The sequence below is a fragment of the Hakea prostrata genome, chromosome 7 (genome assembly GCF_041222555.1).
Source record: "Hakea prostrata isolate BN-2017 chromosome 7, UWA_Hpros_2, whole genome shotgun sequence".
Classification (NCBI taxonomy): domain Eukaryota; kingdom Viridiplantae; phylum Streptophyta; class Magnoliopsida; order Proteales; family Proteaceae; genus Hakea; species Hakea prostrata.
Genome location: NC_142606.1, coordinates 12,489,881 through 12,511,997, shown reverse-complemented (window position 1 = coordinate 12,511,997; position 22,117 = coordinate 12,489,881). Strand labels below are relative to the sequence as shown.

At 38.2% G+C, this 22,117-nt stretch overlaps 1 protein-coding gene across 2 annotated transcripts; it reads left to right on the top strand.

Moving 5' to 3' along the window:
* Positions 1 to 1,828: 1,828 nt before the first annotated feature.
* LOC149009844 (branched-chain-amino-acid aminotransferase 5, chloroplastic-like) lies at positions 1,829 to 21,396 on the top strand. 2 transcript variants are annotated; one of them, XM_089163128.1, is made up of 10 exons: positions 1,829 to 2,083; positions 2,312 to 2,394; positions 8,684 to 8,858; positions 14,398 to 14,574; positions 14,656 to 14,787; positions 16,114 to 16,212; positions 17,388 to 17,504; positions 18,184 to 18,279; positions 19,072 to 19,184; positions 21,115 to 21,396. In XM_089163128.1, the coding sequence occupies exons 1-10, from the start codon at positions 1,949 to 1,951 to the stop codon at positions 21,230 to 21,232; spliced, it is 1,245 nt and encodes a 414-aa protein (XP_089019254.1). In that variant the 5' UTR covers positions 1,829 to 1,948; the 3' UTR covers positions 21,233 to 21,396. The 2 variants fall into 2 exon arrangements, with proteins under 2 accessions (XP_089019254.1, XP_089019253.1); XM_089163127.1 differs by having other exon boundaries at positions 8,681 to 8,858.
* The last annotated feature ends 721 nt before the right edge of the window (positions 21,397 to 22,117 follow it).

Here is a 22,117-nt window from a genome sequence, read left to right as displayed (position 1 = left end):
TCTAGAAGCCATCTCCACCCTCCATCTCACAAGCCAACATCCAAGGGTCATGAAGCATGCTATTCTTTTAGGTATACTTCACTTATATAATCCCTCATCCAGCATGAACGGGGTAAACTCTAGACACTCCAGCCTTCATTATCTTCAGCTTTCTAACCCTTCAAGAGGATGGTCTTCATCATCTCTTGGGGTCTTTTCTCCTCAATGGAGCCTCCTATTTGTTGGCCTAAGCTAACAAGATCGTCGGAGGTGGCTTCCCGTCCTCAGAGGCAGCCTACTTTCACATTGCTTTGGTCTCAGGAACAAGGGCTAGATCCGGAGCGAACCATGGAGCTAAGATCACATTTCTTGCACCAACAAGTACAATTGTTTTTTATTGAAAAAGTACAATCTCTCCTTTATGTTTAATGCGTGTATCTATTTGTGAATCTATTTATTATGCCTTATTTTTTTGTAAACATGCAAAGGAATGTTGGAGACTAACCCGGTGGCTCAGTTGACTAACCCTGAGGGGTGGCTCAGTTGATATAAAACCAACACCTCCAAGTAGGAGCTCAGAGTTCAAATTTCCGTGGGACTAGGGGTGAAGCATTGCCTTATATTTAAATTATATATAACAATTATCCCGCTAATGATGAAGTCAAGGTGCATGAAAGCTAGCCCCGGCAAATCTCAGTTCTAAAAAAAGAAAAATGTTGGAGACTATCTCCGCTTAGAATTGATACCTATGATTTTCATGCTCATCCATGTTTGATTTGATATGTTTTCTACGTTCTAAATTTAAATATTTTTATGATGATTTGAACATTGGCGATATATTTGTGAAGTACTTTGTGTTGGTCCATATTGAAGTCAAAATTTTTTGCTCCATGTAAGGGTTGTCTTCCATCTATTTCGCATACCATGCATTTGTTTTTCGCTCTTTGATTACTGATATTCAGCAATGTAGCAATAGGTCTACCGAGTGCTAATAATGGAAAATTTTCTATTACAACAGAGCCTATTGATGAGAAAGACATGTTCCAGCTCTATTCCTATGGGAATTGGGATAAACAAAGCAAGAAGGGAGGGAGGAAGGACCGCACGGAGTATTATCCTTTGGGATCCTCAAGGTGTTTTCATTGCACCCTAGGCAAAAGCTTGTAGGGGTTTATCACTAATTATAATTGAGCTTGAGGTCATTCAAGATGGTTTGATGTTGGTTACATCTATACTTGGGTGTCTAGGTTTCTTGTGAATTTTATAACTCTTATGTCACCCCTACAAATGTTTGTATAGAGAATTTGACTTAAATTTATTTTTTATTTTTGAATTATATTTTTTGAATCGAAGTTCATCCGGGTCAACTCACCATAACAATATCTCATGAGGATTTTTATATAATTAATATAAATGAGGCTTTGCCTCTGACTCCAAGGAGATTCAAACTAAGACATCCTATGTGGAAGCGTTGGTTTTTTGCTAACTGAACTATACTTCAGGGTTAGTCAAAACTCTTTGGGATTAGTCTTTACCCAAAAACTAAAAAAAAACTGTCTCTTATAAATATTTATATATCAAAGTTATACCACAAAAAAAAATAAAAATTAAAACATTGGCGTTCCGTTCTCCCCCGTCACATTATGGTTACCGTTATGCAGTTGTCGCAGTGGGATGGCTTCGTTCAACCGTTACTTTGAAAACCCATTGTAGAAAACATTCTAATCCAACGTCTGTGGTTAACCAAAGAAAATTCTTTTGATGGTACTGAATTTCTGAATCTTTTAGTTACGATCTTCCGTAAAGTGGAGGCCCGAGATTCGAGATTCTACTCCATTTTGTCCCGCCACCCGCCACCTACACCCCTCTGGCCCTTCCGCTCTCAGCCGCCTCTCTCTATTAAACGATCTCACAAACAAACCACCAGAGAAGGAAAAAAGGGCAGCGAAGATAGCAGTTTTGCAGAAAAATGGAGAACGGCCTCGTCTGTGCGGTAGCAAATCCGCCGAATCACCTCCTCTCTCATTCGCGCAATCTCACAAGACTCGTCGTCCCTGCCTCACTCAGACACAAAAGAGAGTTCTCTTCCTCGTCATTCCTCAAGGTTTTTCTTTTCTGTTTCTTTTCCATTTCTATCTAGTTTCCGAATTCGTAAGTTTGTTTTTGATTTTCCCTACTTTAACGCTTGTGATGAAAGATCGATGGTTTAAGATGTTGTGATAAGAGAGTCAGGGAAGTGTTTTTCATTTCAGACATTTTGTTCTATGTGGATGTAATGGGATTATGTTATTGGACCATTTGATTAGTGTCGAACTCGTTTTCTATTTTTCAGTTGAAGAATCACCCTCCGTTGAACTCCTCCCTCCAAACGACCTTCTCCGCGCAACGTGAAGCAACCGTAGTGTCTGATCCTAGGTTTGTATTCTTCACAATCCGGAATTTGTTGTATTTCTTTGAATTCGAACATCAAATGCTCCAGGTTTTTTTACTTTTGTCCTAATGCTATTGTTTTGGAAGATCAGTCATTGAAAACATTTATAGGTCCCAGGGATTGAGATATCTTTACTGCCTGCCCCCCCCCCCCCCCCCCAAATTTTTTTTCTTTTTTTCTTTTTTTAGAAACCAGTTATTTTTTTAACCATTTTACCTCTGGCCCAATAGTGGTACCTGATTCAAGGTTGGCCAATCAATACCAAAATCCTATACAATACCTCATTCCATGGATGGTGCTGGCATTTATAGGAGCCCCCATGCACTGAGTATGCTCTTTTTAGCTGTTTTGTCTCCTTATTCTGACTGAAGAAAACCTGAGATTGCATTTAATAATGAACATTATAAACAGGGGATAAACCAATGTTGGTCCTAATCTTTGGCATTTTCTGTACATTGGCCATCCTCAAGAATTGAACCTGGGCATTTTCCCTGGCAAGACAAACCTTGGGAAAGAAAGAACAACATTAGATGGTTAAACGAGAAATATTATTAGGCGCTTCTGGTCTAGTGCCATCCCACTTGTTATCTGATTTTTCCACTGTCTGATTCTTTTGCTGACGAGGATTCAAGCCTTTACACAATCAACCACTTTCCTTGGGTTGAGCACCTGGACCACCCAAGGTAATGATTTATGGGGATGATATTTAAAGTTAGCAATAGTTTTAATGGTTAAATTAGTGTAGATTAAGTTTGAATTTGGGTTTTCTTTGGAAGCACAAAAAGTTCAAGAAAAGGGGGAGTCAAAGACTCAAAACATTGGATTTTAATGGTAATTGATGTCTATCCTGATTGGATGAAAGGGATTATATATTGATATGTATGGGGCCTATAGGCGCATTAGTTCTGCACCTTAATTGTTTGTGGAGATTGACAACCTTCAGACTTGAAAGTCTTGTTTTGTAGAGTTTGAGTTTCCTGCTACAGAACCAAAATATCTATCAGCATATGTAATTAGAATCTGAACATGAGGGCACATAGCGAGCAAACAAGCTTCTCTTGGATTCTTGAACCCGGCTGCCAAGCTTCTAACGTGACTCTTTTATTATGGTTGACAAAAGCATACTATGAGCCATAACATTTGGCCAATCTTTTCTCAACGTTTCTCCTATCTTTCAATTTCATCAAGCAAGATTGTTTATGAGTTCTTTCCGCTCTGAGTCGCATGTACCTTTCTCCTCCTCTGTGAGTATTCTATTTTCTCCATCTCCACAACTATGTCCTCCGTTGGAGAACCTCCGCCCAACCCCCAAGACCTTATCCCGTTCACCCCCCCATTTACTCCCAACCCTTCTCCCTCTCGATGCTTGCCAGTAAACTCCACATCCACAGAAGATAGCCCCGACTTGGACGAGGAAGCGCACCTCGATGCTGCAGATGAAGTAAGGGTCTCTAAGGTGTGGGAAAACACTCTCGCCTGCCACGCCTTGCATGGGAAAGCTTTCTGCCGGCAGGCTGTCTCAGAAGGCCTTCTCACGCCAAAAATTCCCAACACAAGGTTGACGTCACCCTGCTGGATAAACATACATACCTCTTCCACTTCCACCTCACCATAGATGAGCTGAATGTCCTAAAGGAAGGACCATGGCCTGTTGCGGGTAACCTGTTGCTATTAGAGCCATGGAATCCTTCTTAATGATGGGAGTTTTGCTTCACAGAGTTTTAGATCCAACTTCACTCAATTCCTGCTGACCTAATGGACCCCATTATCATCACAAAAATCACCCGAAAGATTGGAGAAGCAAGGCTTATTATGGTTATCAAAGGCTCACAGTTTGGTAACAAGGTGCATTATGTTCAAGTGAGGCTGCAAAAGGATATCAGAAAACTCTTGAAGTCCTCCGTCAGTTTGCGATGCCAACAGCGTATGTCTTCTATTATTTCTGTGAAATATGAAGAAAATTACCGCTGTGTTACTCTTACTGTGGCCTTTTCGGTCACGAGGAGATGAGATGTACCAAGAAGTACATATCCTCCCCCCCCTCTTTATAGTCCTGTGGTCTCATTGAGGGCTTGCAATCTTTATGGGCCAAATCTAGTTTTGAGATTTGGTTTATTCCTAGAGCTGCTAACTCTGTAGTTGATGCTCCAGCCCAGCAGGCCTTGCCTTAGGCAAATAGGACACTATGCCCCCTTTCTACTTGGTGGCTTCTAGACCTTTGTAATCTAGATTTCTTTTGGTTTTCTTGCCCTTTGGCTCAATGAATCTTATTTTACCCAAAAAAAAATGATATGATAAGCTGTGGGATGGATTTCCAATGGATTCTAATGGTTAACTTGGGGAAAATAAAATATAAGTCCAAAGAAAATTTGATCTTGTAAGAAATTTGAGTAACAAGAAGGGGGAGAGGGGAGATGGGCACACTTCCGTAACTCACGTCTCACCGGTAGTGATAAACAAAACTCAAAATTCAATTCATCCCTCCATGACTCAACTGATCAATTATATCTATAGTCATATTGGGTGACATTGTTTTCATTTTTCAGTTTCAAACTATGACTTTAGATTAGAAACTGACTCCACACGTCGACAGTACTTTAGGATTCGCAGAAATTCTTTAAGACCCATTCAAGTAAATAACTCAGAAGAATAACTCTGTCTACCTATTGGATATCCTAAGCTTACTAGGAAAGTGTAATAAAGGTGATAGACTCAAAATAGGATTGTAACTAAGCTAATCAAATTGATGTAGTTTTCCTCCTTTCTACCCATATTTTAGGCCCATCATGATGTAGACCTAGATTGAATAGGATTGGCTAGGGCCAATCTTCCAAGATCTCAATTCAAAACTTAGGGTTTGAGGGCTTTAGGATTTGGGGTAGTTGATTGGGGTACACAAGAACATAGGTTATATTGGTTCGATGGGGTTGAAGCTTGGAGAGAACTTAGGTGATGATGTATTCCTTATAATGTTTAGGGTTTAGGGAAAATGAAAATATAAAATAGAGGAAATAGGTTTGGGGAATTTAGAAGATTTTAGAAGAATATAGATAGAGTGATGTAACCCAACTCTAACGTTGGGGTTCTTTGCAAGAATGCCCTAAACTTTAGGGTTAGTTGAAAATCTTCCAGTAAATTATCATCCAAAATTCTATGGGTTGATCTAAGGTTAAAGGAATACTTGTGGAAAGGGATATGGGTTGCTAGGGAAGATTTAGGATTTTACTAAATTCCTATGGGAAGATTTTGGATTAATATGGGAGGGTAAGAATTATTTCAAACTAACATGGGATGAAAAGGATTAATCCAACAGTAATATGAGAAAGCTTAATTAACTAAATCTAAATGGGTTGGGATAGTTTCCGAAGATGGGTAAAAATAGGGTTTTAGATCTTTGGGCAATCTTCCTTGGATCTTTTCCTTTCTTTTCTTTTCTTCTCTTTCTCTCTCTCTCTCTCTCTCTCTCTTTTGGGGTGGGGGGGGATGGTTGGGGGATGCCCTAGCATAGCATTTATCATATAAGGTCGAATCCACAAAAGGGGTTTGGCTAGATTTTTTCCGGTGCTGGCTGCAGACTTGACGCATTAACCCTCCTCCTTTACCTGAGCTTGGGACCGACAACAAACACTGGCCGAGATGGTAAAGTACTAGTGTGTGATGAGGATATTAAGAAGAGATGGGGAATCTATTTCTCTAATATACTAACGAGCCCACTTCAAGTATCTGTGAGTCGGACGATTACACATTTAAACCATCCACCAAGGCACCAATTTTTGAACATATATATAAAGAATTTCGATGTTTGAAGTATAAGAAGCACTAAGGAGGATGAAACTAGGCAAGACATAAGGCCTTGATGAAATCCCAATACAAGTATGGATGAGCTTAGGACCCACATGCTAGCGTGGTTTACTAAGTTAGTTAATAAGATTATGAGCATAGGAAAATGCCAGATGAATGGAGGAGAAGTATCCTGGTTCCAATTTACAAAAATAAATGAGATATTCAAAGCTATAATAACTATAGAGGCATTAAACTGATGAGCCATACTATGATATTATGGGAGAGTAATTAAAACCCATTTGAGACACTTAACCTCAATTACAGAGAACCAATTTTGGGGTTTATGCCGGGAAGATCTACTACGGAGGCTATTTATTTACCTATTTAGGAGACTTATGGAAAGGCATAGAGAGTGTAGGAAATACATTCATATGGTATTTATTGACCTAGAAAAAGCTTATGATAGAGTTTCTAGGGCGTTAATTTGGCGAGTACTAGAGAAAAGAAGGATCACAAGTAAATACGCCGACATAGTTAAAGATTTGTATGATGGTTCAGTGACAAGTGTAAGAACAGTGGGGGGACAAAATAATGAACTCCCAATTATAGTTGGGCTACATCATTGATCAACTTTAAGCCCATATCTATTTGCACTTATAATGGATGAATTAACCAAAGACATTCAAGACAAGATTCCTTGGTGTATGCTCTTTGCTGATGATATTGTATTGATAGATGAGACTCAAGTAGGGATTAATATCAAGTTAGAATCATGGAGAGAACCTTTGGAATCAATAAGCTTTAAACTAAGTAACGAAAACAAAATATTTAGTTTGTAACTTTAGTCATAATCGGATAGAGAATGAGGTGGTGAAACTTGACGACAATGAGATTCCTTAGAGTGATTGTTATAGGTACTTTGGTTAAATCATAAACAAAAGAGGTGATATAGAGGATGATGTTTCCTAAAGAATCAAAATAGAGTGGATGAAGTGGAGATGTGCGTCCAGGGTCTTGTGTGATCGACGTATTCCATTAAAGCTTAAAGGGAAATTCTATAGGACCGTCATTCGACTAGATATGATGTACGTTGCATAGTGTTGGGCTGTTAAAAAGAATCCTATAGATAAACTCAGTGTAGTAGAAATGAAGATATTAAGATGGATGAGTGGCAAAACTAGGAAGGACAAGATAAGAAATAATCATATTAGAGTTGGTCTATAAGTTGCTCCTATAAGTGATAAGTTACTAGAAAGTTGTTTAAGGTGGCACTACCACATTTAACGGAGGCATATAACGGAGGTATATAAATGCCCTTGTACAGAGAAGTGATATAATCCAAATTGAAGGAACTAGAAGAGCTAATGCTGACTTAAGATAAACTTAAGAGAAGTGGTGAGAAATGATATGCATAGCTTAGGCCTCGTATCTAGCATGCCCTCAAACATAACTGACTAGAGGGCAAGAATCCATGTAGAAGACCCCATTTAGTTGGGACAAGGATTATTGTTGTTGTTGTTGCTTGTTCATGCCTTAAATGATCTTGTATTGCTTTGAAATTAATATATGTTTAGTCTAGGACTATAATTTATGATTGTGTGTTGTCAAACTTACTTTTTGATTATTGCTTTTTTTTTTAAAATTAATTAATTTTTTTTTATTTTTTGTTTTTAAAAACTATTTTTAAATTTCAAAATAAATATATGTACATGGTATATGTGCTTGAACTTAATATATGTGAGGCATCATCACTTGATTTAGTTAGTCATTGAATTTTGTTGACTTGTTGTATATATAATCGTTCTATCAGACAATTCATGTAAGCTGATAATTCTCTAGCTGTATGCAATACAATTTGTACTTGTCGGAACTAGTCATTTGTTAGTATACTTCAATGATAGTTTTTAGTGGCTTTTTGGCAAAATACTATTTCTATTGTGTTTATTATGCTTTAAATAGGTAGGAGGCAGGAAATCAGATGAAATGGAGGTCATATAAGGCCCAAAACCTAGGGTCAAAATTTCAAGAAAAGCATAGGTTTCGACCTAAATTTCGGTCAAAACCTGGAGATCTTGGTTTTTGCCTGGGACGAAACTTAGGTTTCAACCGAAATTTGCACCATGCTGTTGATTCTTTTTCATTATTTTCATCCATAAATGTAGCACATGTCTATTTAGATTTGGAACTGAAGCCATGTAACTTCTTTTGCCGTTATGACTCCTTTTGAGCTTAGTGGTTGCTAACAGAACAACACAAATGTTGGAGTTCGTTATAACCAATTGTTCTGTATCATTCTCATGTTGGATGTTTTATATGCTTGAGAGGATTGCAAAGGAAAAACACTGTTTAATATCTTGCAAGGCTACAAGCTGTTAAATAATTACACTAGCTTCAAATCCATTGGTTATTTACGTTAGTTTCCACTTTTTGTGCTTGTTAGGCTTATATGTTGACTTGTTCTGAACATTGAAGTATTGTTGCAATCAGCAGTGAAATATTCGAATTGGCTGATATAAATTGGGATGACCTTGGATTTGGTCTTGTGCCAACTGATTATATGTACGTCAGCAAATGCACCGATGGTCATAACTTTTCTGCTGGCGAATTACAACATTTTGGGAACATTGAATTGAGTCCATCATCTGGAGTTTTAAATTATGGCCAGGTTTGTTATCTGAGTTATGCACTTTTTCCTTTCCCCTTTTTTTTTTGTTGTTGTGGGGGGGGGGGGGCAGGGGAGGGGCACTACAACACTTATGCTTTAGTTCTTTATTTCATTATATGGATGTATCTGTTAACTGGAATAATGGCTATTGTTTTCACATTTAGAAGTGGAAAGGCCATTACCTGGTGCTGGTCCCGTCACGCTAGGTCCTGGGATAGGAGAGTTTTACAGATGGTAGCTACCTCAAAAATTATTGGACTTCTTACTATCTTGTGCTTAAATTTCATGCTTTTCTACAAGGTTCTCATCTTCCTTTCATTTTTTCTAAGTAGCAAATACTTATTTATTATACAGGCTTCTTTTTATTTTTTTTTGGGGGGGGGGGGGGGTATATTACTGGTAGGTTACTTTAGACACATAATTGTGATGTTATGAAATGGAGATTTGGATTGGACTTTTGAGTCCAATTACAGAAAATTACATGGATAATTGGATATAGTTATATAAATTGTCCCTCTCTCTCCCCTCCCTCTTCCCTCTTTGTATTTCTCACTTTTCTCCTTGTGGGTAATGATATATATATATATATATATGTAAATTCGAAATTATAATTCAGTTTTGCTTCCTGTTGTTGTTGTATTTGTTGGAGGCTTCAGGTGGGTGAGCTGGAGGCTATGTTGTTGTTACTGTTTGGTTTTAGTTTGTTTTTTGGGCAAAAAAACAGAAAAGAGAAGAAGCCCCACCAGCATACGATTCTTTTGGGTTTCCCACTTTCCCCCACGATTTCTTCCATGTGTTTAATATCTCCTTTGTTCCAGGCAATTCACTTGAGATAATAGTAATTTACAAGCGACTGGATGCAAGTTTTGTATCACCATGCATATGGAATTGGGTCAAGTGTTGAAAGCATTTTAGGCCTTTTAGTACAATATAGTTTTGCCAAGGAATGTGTTTTATGTGAATAGAAGGATCCCCCATAATTGGGTTCCAAGATCCAAATCCAAATGGCCAATCCAAGCTGGCTGAATGCCCCCAAGGGCATTTTGGTCATTTTCAGCCCCATTTTAGGGTTCAATATGGATCTAGATAGAATCCCCTCTATCCAAGGGTAATGGATTTATTTTCAGTTTCTTATTTGAGTAAGTAACTTGAGAGTTATGTTTCATTGTAAGTTGAGTTGAGTTAGTTGTCAATAAGATAAGATTCCTTATCCAAAGGGGATCTTATCTTATAGGAGTTGTTCTGCTTAAGAGTCCTAGTTTAATTCAAAGTTGCTTTGCTTGAGCCCCAAGTTAAGTGTCTGTAAAGATTACAATCTAAGGATCTTAATCTCATAGTAATTTGATTCCTCTTTAAAGTTGAGATAAGGTAAGATTCCTTACCTTATCTAATAAGAATTTTGGATAAGAGTCTAGTTTAATATGTAATGGGATATTAGTAGGGATATCCCAGTTGGAGTCAGAGTCTGTTATTTTAGGCTATAAATAGTCTCTTCATGCATTGTTATTTTCAGATTTGAGGAATTAAAGAAATTGTTTGTGAATTGCCTGAGTGACAGGGTTCCTTTAAGGGGGACCCTGTGGTTTTCTTTGGGAGAGTTTTCAAGTTGTTTTTCAGCATTCAAGCAGCCTAAATTCAAGTTCTGAAGATTGAATGATCAAGTCCAGCAAGCTTTCTTCAATGTTTCAGCAAGCCAAGTAAGTCACAGCCCATTCCCCACCACCCCTGGCCTCCCTCTCTTGTCCGCAACCCTCCCCCACACCTCTGCCTTGCAAAACCTTCCCCAGCCTGCTGCCCTGGTGTTACAGCAATTCAGCACCCTTCCCTAGGTCCCACAACTCCCTTAGACCCTTCCCGGCTTCCCCTAAACCCCACAACCTTCCCAGCCGCTTCTCCCACTTACCCTAGCACCCGCAGGCCACCCTTCCCCTCCTCTCCCATGGCACCCAAATCCTAACCCCTTTAGGAAACCCTGATTTCCAGCCCCTCCTCCAACCCTTTTACTTCCATTAGGATCGCAGGAAGCCATAGACCCAAGTCCTACCGTTATTTCCTGCCGTTCTGTCCTATCTCAGTGACTTTAAAAATTCTTCATCTTCAACCTTGAGAATTGCAGAAAATTTAGAGTTGCAGGAATTTTTTTTTCAAATCTGAAATTCAATTTGCGAAAGGATTCAGATCTGAAATTGAGTTTTGGAAGGCTTTTAAACTCCATTAGAAACCCTAAAACTGTTCTCGCTTTCGCTGGAACTTCCTGGGCTAAACGCTAAGTCTAGGGAATTATCAATTTAACCTTTGCCCTAGACCTGGTGTATGCTGGCTTAAAAAGACTTCTAAGATCTTTTAACCCAGATCAATGTTCACCATTTGGTGTGGGTGTAGCCGTAAATGAATGATGACCAGTTAACCAAGATCTCTTTAGAGAAACAAGTAAACAACTCAAAAGGCCAAGACAAAGTTTCTTAAAATCCTGTTTATGGGCCAGTAGGGTGGGAGTGGGTTTGTAATAAGGACTGTAGTGGGATGAAATTTGGTGAAGGATGGTTGGTCTATGTGAAAACTTTCATTAACCTCGTCTGGGGTGGTCAGATTTTGTTTCAAGGTAAAAGGATAGGTTTCAAAGGGAGACCATAGGGGATATGGGATAGATACCTTGAAATGGGTCTGTGGAATTTAGGATTCTCTAATTGGGCTGAAACTTGGACCAAAAACCTAGGTAGTAGTTCCCAGGAGTTTCTCACCAAGTTTGGTTGAATTCTAGTGGTAAACTTCGAGTTATGAAGGATCTTGATATTTGGTTCCAAAGTAGGATTCTGAATTAAGGTTCACAAGAATTATGGTTTGGCTTGGAATGGGCTGAAACTTGGACACAATACAGGTAAGGGTATAGGGATGTGATCATCCATGTTTGGTTACATTTGTATGGCTAAATTTGCCGAACGGTTCTTGTTTTTGGGGTTTTAAGGAGTACAATTTTTTCAGAAAATATTTTATCTTGAAATTGGCTGGTCAGAGTAGGCTCAAATAGGATCTAAGGTCACCTGGTTTTGGTTGTATGATGTGCCTAAAATTTGGGACATATCTAATTGTTAGATTGGTGTAGGTCTAACCTTAAATTTTGAGTGTCATGGAAAGTTAGAAAATTCAAAAAAAAAATAAATAAAAAAAGAAGGTGATAATAGAAGTGGATGGGTATTGGCTGCCACTTACATCAATGTGGGAGCCTCATCTTGAACTGTGGAGGGGGTGGAATGACTTGTGTAGGTTGAAATCCACAACCAAAAAAGGCTCCTTGCTTGATTTCACAAAGAAGCTTTACTCAAATACCTTAGAGGTACCTTATTAAGGGCTGAGACCACCATTCCGACCAAAAACAGTAAAGAGACAACAATTTTGGGCAGCAAAACTGAGAAACTTCATATAATTATTAGCCTGTATCTTATTCTTTCCTCTAGAGGGTATAAATAGATGGCTAATCAGCCTTACAACTCATGTAGAAGTAGGAAATCTCCTGATAGAAATAGAACTAAAAAGCCTACTGGACCTAGGACTCCTTGCACGCTTGTCATTTGGACACTTAAAATTGAAGTGAAGCATAAGAAAATATTATTCTACCTTTATAACCTTACTTGGGCAGCGATTATATAATTAAACCAATTGATGCTCCCAAACAGGCCCATTATGAGGCCCCCACTTTAAAACTAAAGAATCAAGGGCCCATGAAAAATAAGCCCGAATAGGTGCTGATCCTGCATCAGGGGTTGTATGTCTTTATTCTGCAAGTTCACGTAATTGTAGTTGGTCTGTGTTCCTAATCAGGTCAGCTACATGCACAAGGGTAGAACTGTAATTGTGTGGGGACTAGGTTTTCAAAGTTTCCCTATATCTTGTGTACATGTGGGAAGCAACATTCTGAACTCCATTTTCAACTAGTCTGAATCACTAGAAACTGGGCTTGTCCATATTTATTAAATAGATATTGTGTTTTATGGAGAATGTAAACGTCTTTCCCATGGTTGTAAATGGGGCCGTTGCTTCTTTGGCCGTATCTTACTGGTGAAGTCAAACTCTTTCTTTTCATTGAAACTAAAAAGAAGAGTCTTGCTAGAGAAATGGCTGGGCATTGACGGCTACAAAATGGGGCTAGGCTAGTCAAGCAAAGAGCAGTCAAAACTCCTCCTCGTTGTACCAAAATAGAGGTCTGATTTGAACAACCAGGTACAGCATCTCCGCCCTTCTGGAAATAGGGGCCCCAACTGGAAACATGCGAAAAGGGGCCAACAAAAGGGTGTGGGCTCTTCGAGTGCCTCCCCTAAGTTTGTGGGTGGTAGTATGATTGGATTGGTACCTCATTGGTCGCCGCACCAATGGTCTTTCGCTCCTCTTCCTAGGACAGTCATAATGGAATTGCCTGAATGATATCAGTCAGAGCGCACTTCTTTTCTGGATAGCTTGAAGCTTAGGTGCTCTCGGAAATTTGCTTGAAATCTTTCTCAAGTCACACCAAGGCTAATGTCCGGTTCGGATAACTAAGGTCCCTTTGGTTGGTTCGCTGAGGTGGTTTTCCCTTTTTTGAGGGATTTTGTTTAAACCTTAGGGTTGTGTTTGGTTGTCTTTAGCTGAATAGAAAAGATGGAGGGGAAAAAAGGCACAGCATGTGTTCTTTTTGCTTAGTTCATGAAATATTCTATACTTTTGGTCTGTTAGAAATATTAGATAGGAATATAAGATTCCAATCCAATTATAAATTGCAATGAGATCTGTAAATAGAATATTCCATATTAAATAGATGTCTAACTAGTTAAAGAAGAGGGTAAAAGAATTTTACATTATGTCATTGTAGGGGTTATGGAGAATTGACAAGGAGGCAACCTTTGGTTAGTCTTATGATTTACGAGTGCTTCTGATATTCTTATTATAGTTTTCTTTCACTTAGTCATGAAGTTGTGTTTCTGTGACTTCAGTTTCCAGATTGCTCTTGGGGCTGGTCTAGCTTGGTATATGAGTTTCACCCTGGCTGGATCCAATTGAAAATTGATTGATGGTAGACCAGCAGAAAATAGTAATAACTTGTGTCAATTATTATGGTGTCCCTTTATTTGATGGTCTTTACTAGAAAAGAATGGTTTTGCGGTGGAGGTTCAGTTTATAAGTTGGACGGTGTTTTATTGTTGTTCCCAGATGTTCTCAGTTCTCAGTCCTCACTTCTCACTTCTCACTGACTCAGTGTTTTCAGTAGGAAGAATTTATAATCATGCAGTCTTGAATCTCTTCTTATCTTTACTCTATTGTCTTCGAGCATACAACATTGTGCTTATCAACTGAAATCCCTCAACTATTTCTAATTTCTAATCCATTTCGAGCCCCATTTCTTCTGCAATGCTTCAACAGGCATTGTTGCTATTTGTGCATTATTATACTTTGTGGATGATCATATGTTGCATTACTTTTGTATTCCAGATTCCATTTTTATATGAAGTGTTATTTATTGTTTCATTGGGATTTTTGATGTTATTATTATGGGGAGGGTTGTTTTTAGGGATTATTTGAAGGCTTGAAAGCATACAGGAAACAAGATGGTTCTATTCTGCTTTTTCGCCCTGAGGAGAATGCATTACGGATGAGGATGGGTGCAGAGAGGATGTGTATGCCATCACCATTGGTTGAGCAGTTTGTGGAAGCCATTAAGCTCACCGTGTTCGCAAATAAACGTTGGGTAACTGCTTTGTAGTTCAAGATCTGGTAGGGACTTGACAGGGAATGTTATATTGCTCTGACAAGTCTCTTTGCACTGCAGATTCCTCCTACTGGTAAAGGCTCCTTATATATCAGGCCACTGCTTATGGGAAGTGGAGCTGTTCTTGGTCTTGCACCTGCCCCTGAATACACTTTTCTGATTTTTGTTTCTCCTGTAGGGAACTATTTCAAGGTTTGTTGATCAACTGTCCTTTTCAGTGGAGGCTATTGATTATAAATTGCCGACCAAGATGATTGTTCTTTCCCTTTGTAGTTCATTCTTCTTCAGTTACTGAAATTCTTTGGTTGTGACCCCTTTTATTTATCATACTACTATATAAAAGGAAAAAGGTGATTTATATGGTGCAATATATTCTTTAGTAGAGTTTTTTCTCTTTCTTTTTTTTTTTTTTTGGGGGGGGGGTCATCAGTGGACCACAGTTGTAGCCTGAGGTCAAGTCATCGAAACAGCTGCTCAGCAAGAAATGTTGGATAGGGCTGCATTGGAAAACTGCAATCCTGGACTCTGCTTGTGTGTAACCTGCGGCACCGGGTTTGCCCCGATATTCCTTGGGCTAAACTTTGGTGCTTATTTTAACTTGTTCTTTTACCTGCTTGAAATGTTCTTACCATCCTCTATCTACCTGTAAAGAATAATCTGGAATTCCCACTCTTAAGAGTATCATGTTCCTGCCTTTTACAGGCCACAATTGGGCCCACCCCTCTTCTCTATGGGCAATTGAGGTCATTATTTGATCTTTGAGCTGCTTATTCCTTTCCACCTTTTCTTGCTTCATTGCTGCTCAAGACTACTCAGTTGTTTGACGCAGCAGCCTCATTCCTATCGGTTCATCGTTCGTTAGCATGAAACCTTGTCCAGGTCAGAGACTGATCAAATAGGAATGTGCATTGTAGCTTTCCAGGTTATAAATATAATTCATTTGTAGCGTATCAAATTTGTTTGCTACTGATGTCCCAAAAAATCTGGATCAACCTGATTTCTCACCATCAAATAAATTAGTATCTTTTACCCAAAAAAATAAATAAATTAGTATGTGATGACTTCATGCCATGATCTTTGATGGTAATGTCCATTGCTTGTGGGAAAGGGGGTATAGAGTCTATAGACTATGGTAGTGTCATTTCTTTTTTAAGGTTGGGAATTGGGATGTCATCAATTAACAGTCATTTGTGATCTGAATTGGTGGTCCATGTCACATGATCAGCAAGTTCCATAGTTTGCCAACCAAGCTATGCTTTTGATGAATCTATCCGCTATAACAAAGGACAATTGTGGCAAATTAGTGCTTGGCCACTCCATGTGTTCTCTAATACCATGAAGTCTTTTACAGGATTGATCTATAACAAATTCTTGATATTTTAGGTCTTTTCATTTTTATCTGCTTCCATGCTCATGGATATTCATTTTTAAGGTCCTCAGCATTTCTGTATCATAATAGTCTTTCAGCATATATTTCCATCGGATTGAACTTTCATTCCTTTTTTAAATTGATTCCAGGAGGGACTATCACCAATTCATTTGATTGTTGAGAATGAATTCCATCGTGCAACTCCTGGTGGAACTGGAGGTGTAAAAACTATTGGAAACTATGCTGCAGTAAGTCATCCTTGCCATTTAGCCTGTCTTTCCGATGATTATGCTCAAGGCTTAACATGTATCAGTGCCTCTGTCTTCGTCCTGGAATGTATCCTCAGTTTTGCATGTGACTATTTACGTTTAACAAAAAACAAGTTTTAATACTTTGCATTTCTTATATTCTCTGAGCGTTTTTGCATTTATTTACGTGTCTCCTCATGGAGTCACGCTTTGCATGTTCTCGTTTTTTTCCTGCTCAGATAAATTGGACTTCATGAGGGTTGTGGCAATGAGTTGGCTGGGTTTAGTTAATTAGACTGTAGGGTGCTCAACCTGAACCTATTTCACAGTTGGTTGAGATGAAGTGATACGGGTAAAAAAAAAATTGGGGCTACTTGTGCAGGGTAACTGGGCTCTTCTGCTGAAAAATTTATATGCTCATGCTGCCTTTGGTTCAAAATGCATGAACCAAAATAAAAAATTGTGGATTAGCCACCCAGAAAGGATATGAATAATCATTAGTTTGGTGAAATAGGAGACCCCTAAACTTGGGCTATAAACTCACTCTTGCAGTGAGGAGGGGAGGGTCCTTGGGGTGTGAAGTTGGTGGGCCGTAAACCCTGGATTTTGGGTGTGATTTTGGTAAGTAAGGCTGCCTCTTGTGAGTTATCTCTATCCTTCAGACTTTGTGATTCATATACCGTTTGTTTTTAGATATATTGCTTTTTCTATAAAGAGAAAAATTCGGGATGCTGATCTGCTGGTGATATTAGCATAGTACATGAAGAATGATTGTACCATGTGGATTAGTAGTCAATATTCATAAAAAATTTCCGTCCCAAAGACAAGATGTGTCCAAAACCTTTTTTGATTCAAACCACTTGGATGTCGATATTAATTTGTTAAGTACTGGTTTACTAATTAAAGTCCTGCTAAAAAGAAAACTACTTTTGTTTGAAATTTGATTCTTTCCTTCTTCCAAGAACAGAGCTAAGTTGTGCATGCAGAAGAGTAATTTGTTTTGGCCCTCTTTTTGTCGTGGTATACTGGGGGGAGGGGATGGGAACATGGAGAGTCTGCTTTGCTCATTAGAAGTTCCTTATTTTTTAGAAGAAAGAAAAATAAAAATTTATTCTCATGCTTACATACATTTTAGTTTACTCAATTATTTATTTATTTATTTACTTCTTATGCAGGTTCTGAAAGCACAGAGTGCAGCAAAGGCCAAAGGGTTTTCTGATGTTGTGTACCTTGATTCTACCCACAAAAGATACCTGGAGGAGGTTTCCTCTTGTAATATTTTTATTGTAAAGGTATATTAACGTGTCAAAGTCTTGAGTATTAATGGGCTTTACAATTGATTTTCTTTCCCTTTACCATCAAGCATTACCAGAATGCCTGTTCAGGGAGAGTTATGTTTTTCCCCTTTAAGAATAACTTACCATAAAGAAATAGAGAGGACAAAATTCCAATGATGACTACTCTGAAGAAAATAGAGAGGACACAATACAGCAACTGAGGAGTGGGGATCATAATATTTCTTATTCGATAGTCAATTATTTGAAGAAAAAAGAAGAAAAGAAACAAGTCTGAGGCACCCTTAGCTTGAGTATATCAACTGCTTGATGTTTAATTGTGTGTATTGGTTAGAGAGTCCTTTGATGCCAGTGATAAAGATTGTTTTATGTATGTTGGCAAACACCATAGTTGGGAAATTATGAATGGTTTACAGAATAGCATGTAGTCATGTGGTTTCTATTTCAGTAATGTTTTTATTTAATCTTGAAATGATCATCTAATTCTCTTTAATATTTAACAATGCCATCTCGTAAAATATTTCACTGACTTATTTCATCTGTGTTTCCATTCTCATTTTTCTGAAAGTAGCCTATTTGCTTAGGTCACTCAGGCATGTTCTGTGTTCAAAGTTCTGAAAATAACATCATGGTGAATAGTCTGTTTTCAACTAATTCTTTGTCTATGCACTCATAGGATTCAGTTATTTCGACTCCTGCGATAAAAGGGACAATTTTGCCTGGTATTACGCGGAAGAGTATAATTGATGTTGCTCTTAGCCAAGGATTCAAGGTACTTTTGCAGCTATTGATATAGATTTTTTTATGAGAAGGAAGCATATGTAGGATCCAACACTGTTGGTTTGTTGATATTGTAGTGGCATTTTATTTTATTTTATTTCAAAGAGGGCAAACATTTGTGCAATGGTTAGGCTGTTCCATTGTAACCTAGTGGTCATGGATTTGAGTCAGGAAGGTAAGGTTGTAAGACTTGTACATTATGACCCTCCCTAAACCCTGCAGTGGCATTAGCCTTATGCGTTGGGTATGCCTTTTTTAGACTACTTTTCAACTTGGTTAAATTAGATCACTGAGAATCTGATATGTAGTTATTGTTATATGGTTTTCTTGAGTGGATGGTTTGTCTTTTAATTTGTACGACACCTTGGTTATGTGAAAATTACATGCTGAATGGATAGGACCATAGAGACAACAGTGCTTCCTTATTGCAGATTCCCTACCTAGTGCCTAAATAGCCAAACATGGGTAGGTGACTATCGAGTTAACTGCTTGAAGCTTTCATATCGTCCGGAGAAATTGATGACAACCGTGCTTTTTAATTAAATAAACTAGCATGGGGATTTGGGCGTGGCAGGAATAACTGATGGTGAAGCTTTCATATTCAAGGCTCATATTTTAATTGCTTTTGGATCAATTGGTAAATCAATATGTATTGCTGTAGTTAGAAAATTTTGGCCTTTCACAAAATTTTCTTTTGGCTATTCCAAGATAGGATTGATTTTTTGTCCTAGAAGGAAATGAATTAGGATAACGTTTCTCCGGAAATTTAAATGGTATTGAGCAGGTTGAGGAGCGCCTTGTATCAGTGGAGGAGTTGCTTGAGGCTGATGAAGTTTTCTGTACGGGTACAGCAGTGGTTGTATCACCTGTGGGAAGCATAACCTACCTTGGAAAGAGGTAAAATTCTTGTATGGGTTCTATAATTTTTGAATATGTTCATTGGTTTTCTCCCATGCTCTTACATGGTCATATGAAGGGAGGCTTGTGTTGATGAACAGCAAATCTGCCTTGTTGCAGCTTAGTGGGCTTTGGGATATTTTCGACATGCACTTTGACCTTCTGTCTGCCTGAATTTTTTCAGCCTTGTGCATCTTCCTTTGTGGAGATGTGAAGCTTTGAAAATATGTAAAATGTCAAGCTAATACTCTCAAATGTTACATGATTTTAATCCTTAAAAATGGTGGTTCATATCACGTAAGGTTGAGTTAGGACCTCAGTTTGACAAATGGCTAATCCATCGGGTTAACAATCCAATGGTTGGTATGGCAAGTTGTGCCCCCTTCTGTGCCTCATAAAGGGGTGATAATGAAGGCAAGCCTTTCATGGCAATGAAGACAACCCTCCCCCACTGATGCAGCCCTAGATTGAGTAGGATCAATCAGGGAGGATCTCAATCCAAAAGGTTAGGAATTTAGGGGTTCAGGATTTGGGTAGTTGATAGGGTAAGAAGAATATAGGTTATTACTGGTTGGATGGGATGTAACTTGTACAGAGCATAGGTAATGATATATGAGGATGATAAGTTTGGTTTGGTTCTAACGGACAAGTTGGTGTAAATCTGATTTGAAATTTGGGTTTTTTGAGGAATACAAAAAAATGGAAGAAAAAGAAAAAAATAAAATAAAATTCAGGATTGGGATTTAGAAGGTTAGAAGAACTGGGGATGGGGATGATTCAACTTACATTATTAGAAGAGCACAATAGGTTAAATTGCTGATAAGAAGATTTGAACTTCTAAGAAATTCAAGTAACAAGGAGAAGACACTCATCTAACAAGGTTATTGTCTTGTTTTGAACTTGTTCAATTTTGTTTTGCAAATAGCTCAAACAATGGTTATGCGGATTATCTGGCAAGAGGTTCCAAGAAATTTAATCTTAGTAGAGTCTGGTGTCTATTCCCACCCTTTTCTTTGTAAATTCATCTTCTAGTACCTCGAGAATTTCTCTAGAGGGCCTAATATAGTTCTCGTTTTACCCCCCAAAAAAAAAATTAAAGTAAAATAAAAGAAAGAAAAGAGACAATTAGATGATCATTTCCTTGTCTAGGCAGGTGCCCTGACAACTAGGGTCGCCTTGGTTGCATTGCTGGTGTTACGCTGTAACCTTCCTTTCCTGACTGCCTCCAAGGCTTGGGTCACCTAGATACCATGACAACTACAGAAGAAGAAATGATGATCATTCACAAAACTAGGATTAGAGTTGATTGGTTATGAGAAAAGAAGGTATAATTCGAGGTAAAATGGTCAGCAACTTGAAATTTGAAATTAAAACCTTCTTAGGATGAGTCCGTGGGTAGAGGATTGTGCTCCTCTCATCCCTCTTCACTCGCCACACATTTAAAAGGAGACCCATCTCTAAAGCAATGAAAAGGTGGACTAGAGATTCCCCCCCCCCCCCCCCCCCCCCCCCCAAAAAAAAAAAAAAAAATAATAATAAAAAAATAATAAAAAGAAAAAAGAAAAAAAAAAAAATGTGTGGTGGACGGTTGTGATGGGAGTATAATCCTCTGTCCTCCGGGCTCGAAGATTCCCTATGGGTAAAGTTCATTATTAGCATAGCTTCCAAATTGTTTACTGTGCTCTGGATGCATTAGAGGATTGTTGAAGGGAATATTTCATATGTTATCTATGGGTGCCTTTTTGGTAAATAAATCCTTCTTCCCCTTTAGGCCTTCTGTCAAATACATAAATGACAAAGTCAATTCAAAAGTCTTAGGCATACAGGCTTGTTTTTGAAGAGCATGTGTGACATTGCCTTTAGTTCTGTGTAAGAGGAATTGTGTTAAATGTTTATATGAATCTGTTGTGCCTTTCATTGTTCTTTTCAGGATATCTTATGGTGATAGAAAAGTCGGTGCTGTGTCACAGCAACTCTATACAGCACTAACGAGTCTACAGATGGGTCTTTCAGAGGACAAAATGGGTTGGACTGTTGAGTTGAAGTAAGTAAGCATTGCAGAATTTACCTGCTAATTGTGTTAGCATTTTATCACTTGTGAAAGTCTCTGTTACCTTAGAGGTGAGTTGAACAATGTTTTAAGTATTTATTTCTGTTTGATGATTATAACCTGGATTTAATAGTATAATATTCAAGAGTTCTGGATTCATTACACTAGGCTTGCAGAAAGGCTGTTAGATTTCATACGTATCTATGCTTTTCACTTGCATGTATTCATTTACATGCTTAAATTATCTGAGAATAATGACACGGTTTATCTCTGTAAATAAATACATAGAACAATGACAGTTTCGAAGCCACCAAGAATTTTGGTGAATCCTGCTTCTTCGATTTAATCACTTCATCAAGCCCTTTGGAGTTTGGGTTGCATGATGAAACAAGCTTTCCATGCAGTAAAATTCAGGTTAGCATGTTCCACCCACGCTTGTGGCGTGGAGAAACCCTTTCATCTGCATTGAAACTGTACAATATTGGCTTCTCTTTTAACTGAATCGTGTAGTTAGCTGAAAACTCTGATATTCAGTTTCATTCTGGATTTCAAAATGGTACCATTAAGAATACACTTGAAAAACAATTTATCTACTAGTGTGGTCAGCCTGTGGTAGATGGATGACATTGTATAAACGAGTCATTTAGTAATGGAATCCCTCTACCTGTATAAATTTATCATGTAGATAATATATATATAAATGTTGATAATATATACAAACAACACAAGTATTCAGCCCATACCAGCTGGATGGGGTTCTGCCTGTTTGGTTTATGGATCTCGGCCTGAGGAAGGTGATTTCAAATTTGCAACTTGATTATCATCATTGTAGAACAAAATTCCATTGCTAAACAAACTATATCCCTCTTTGCACACCTCCTTG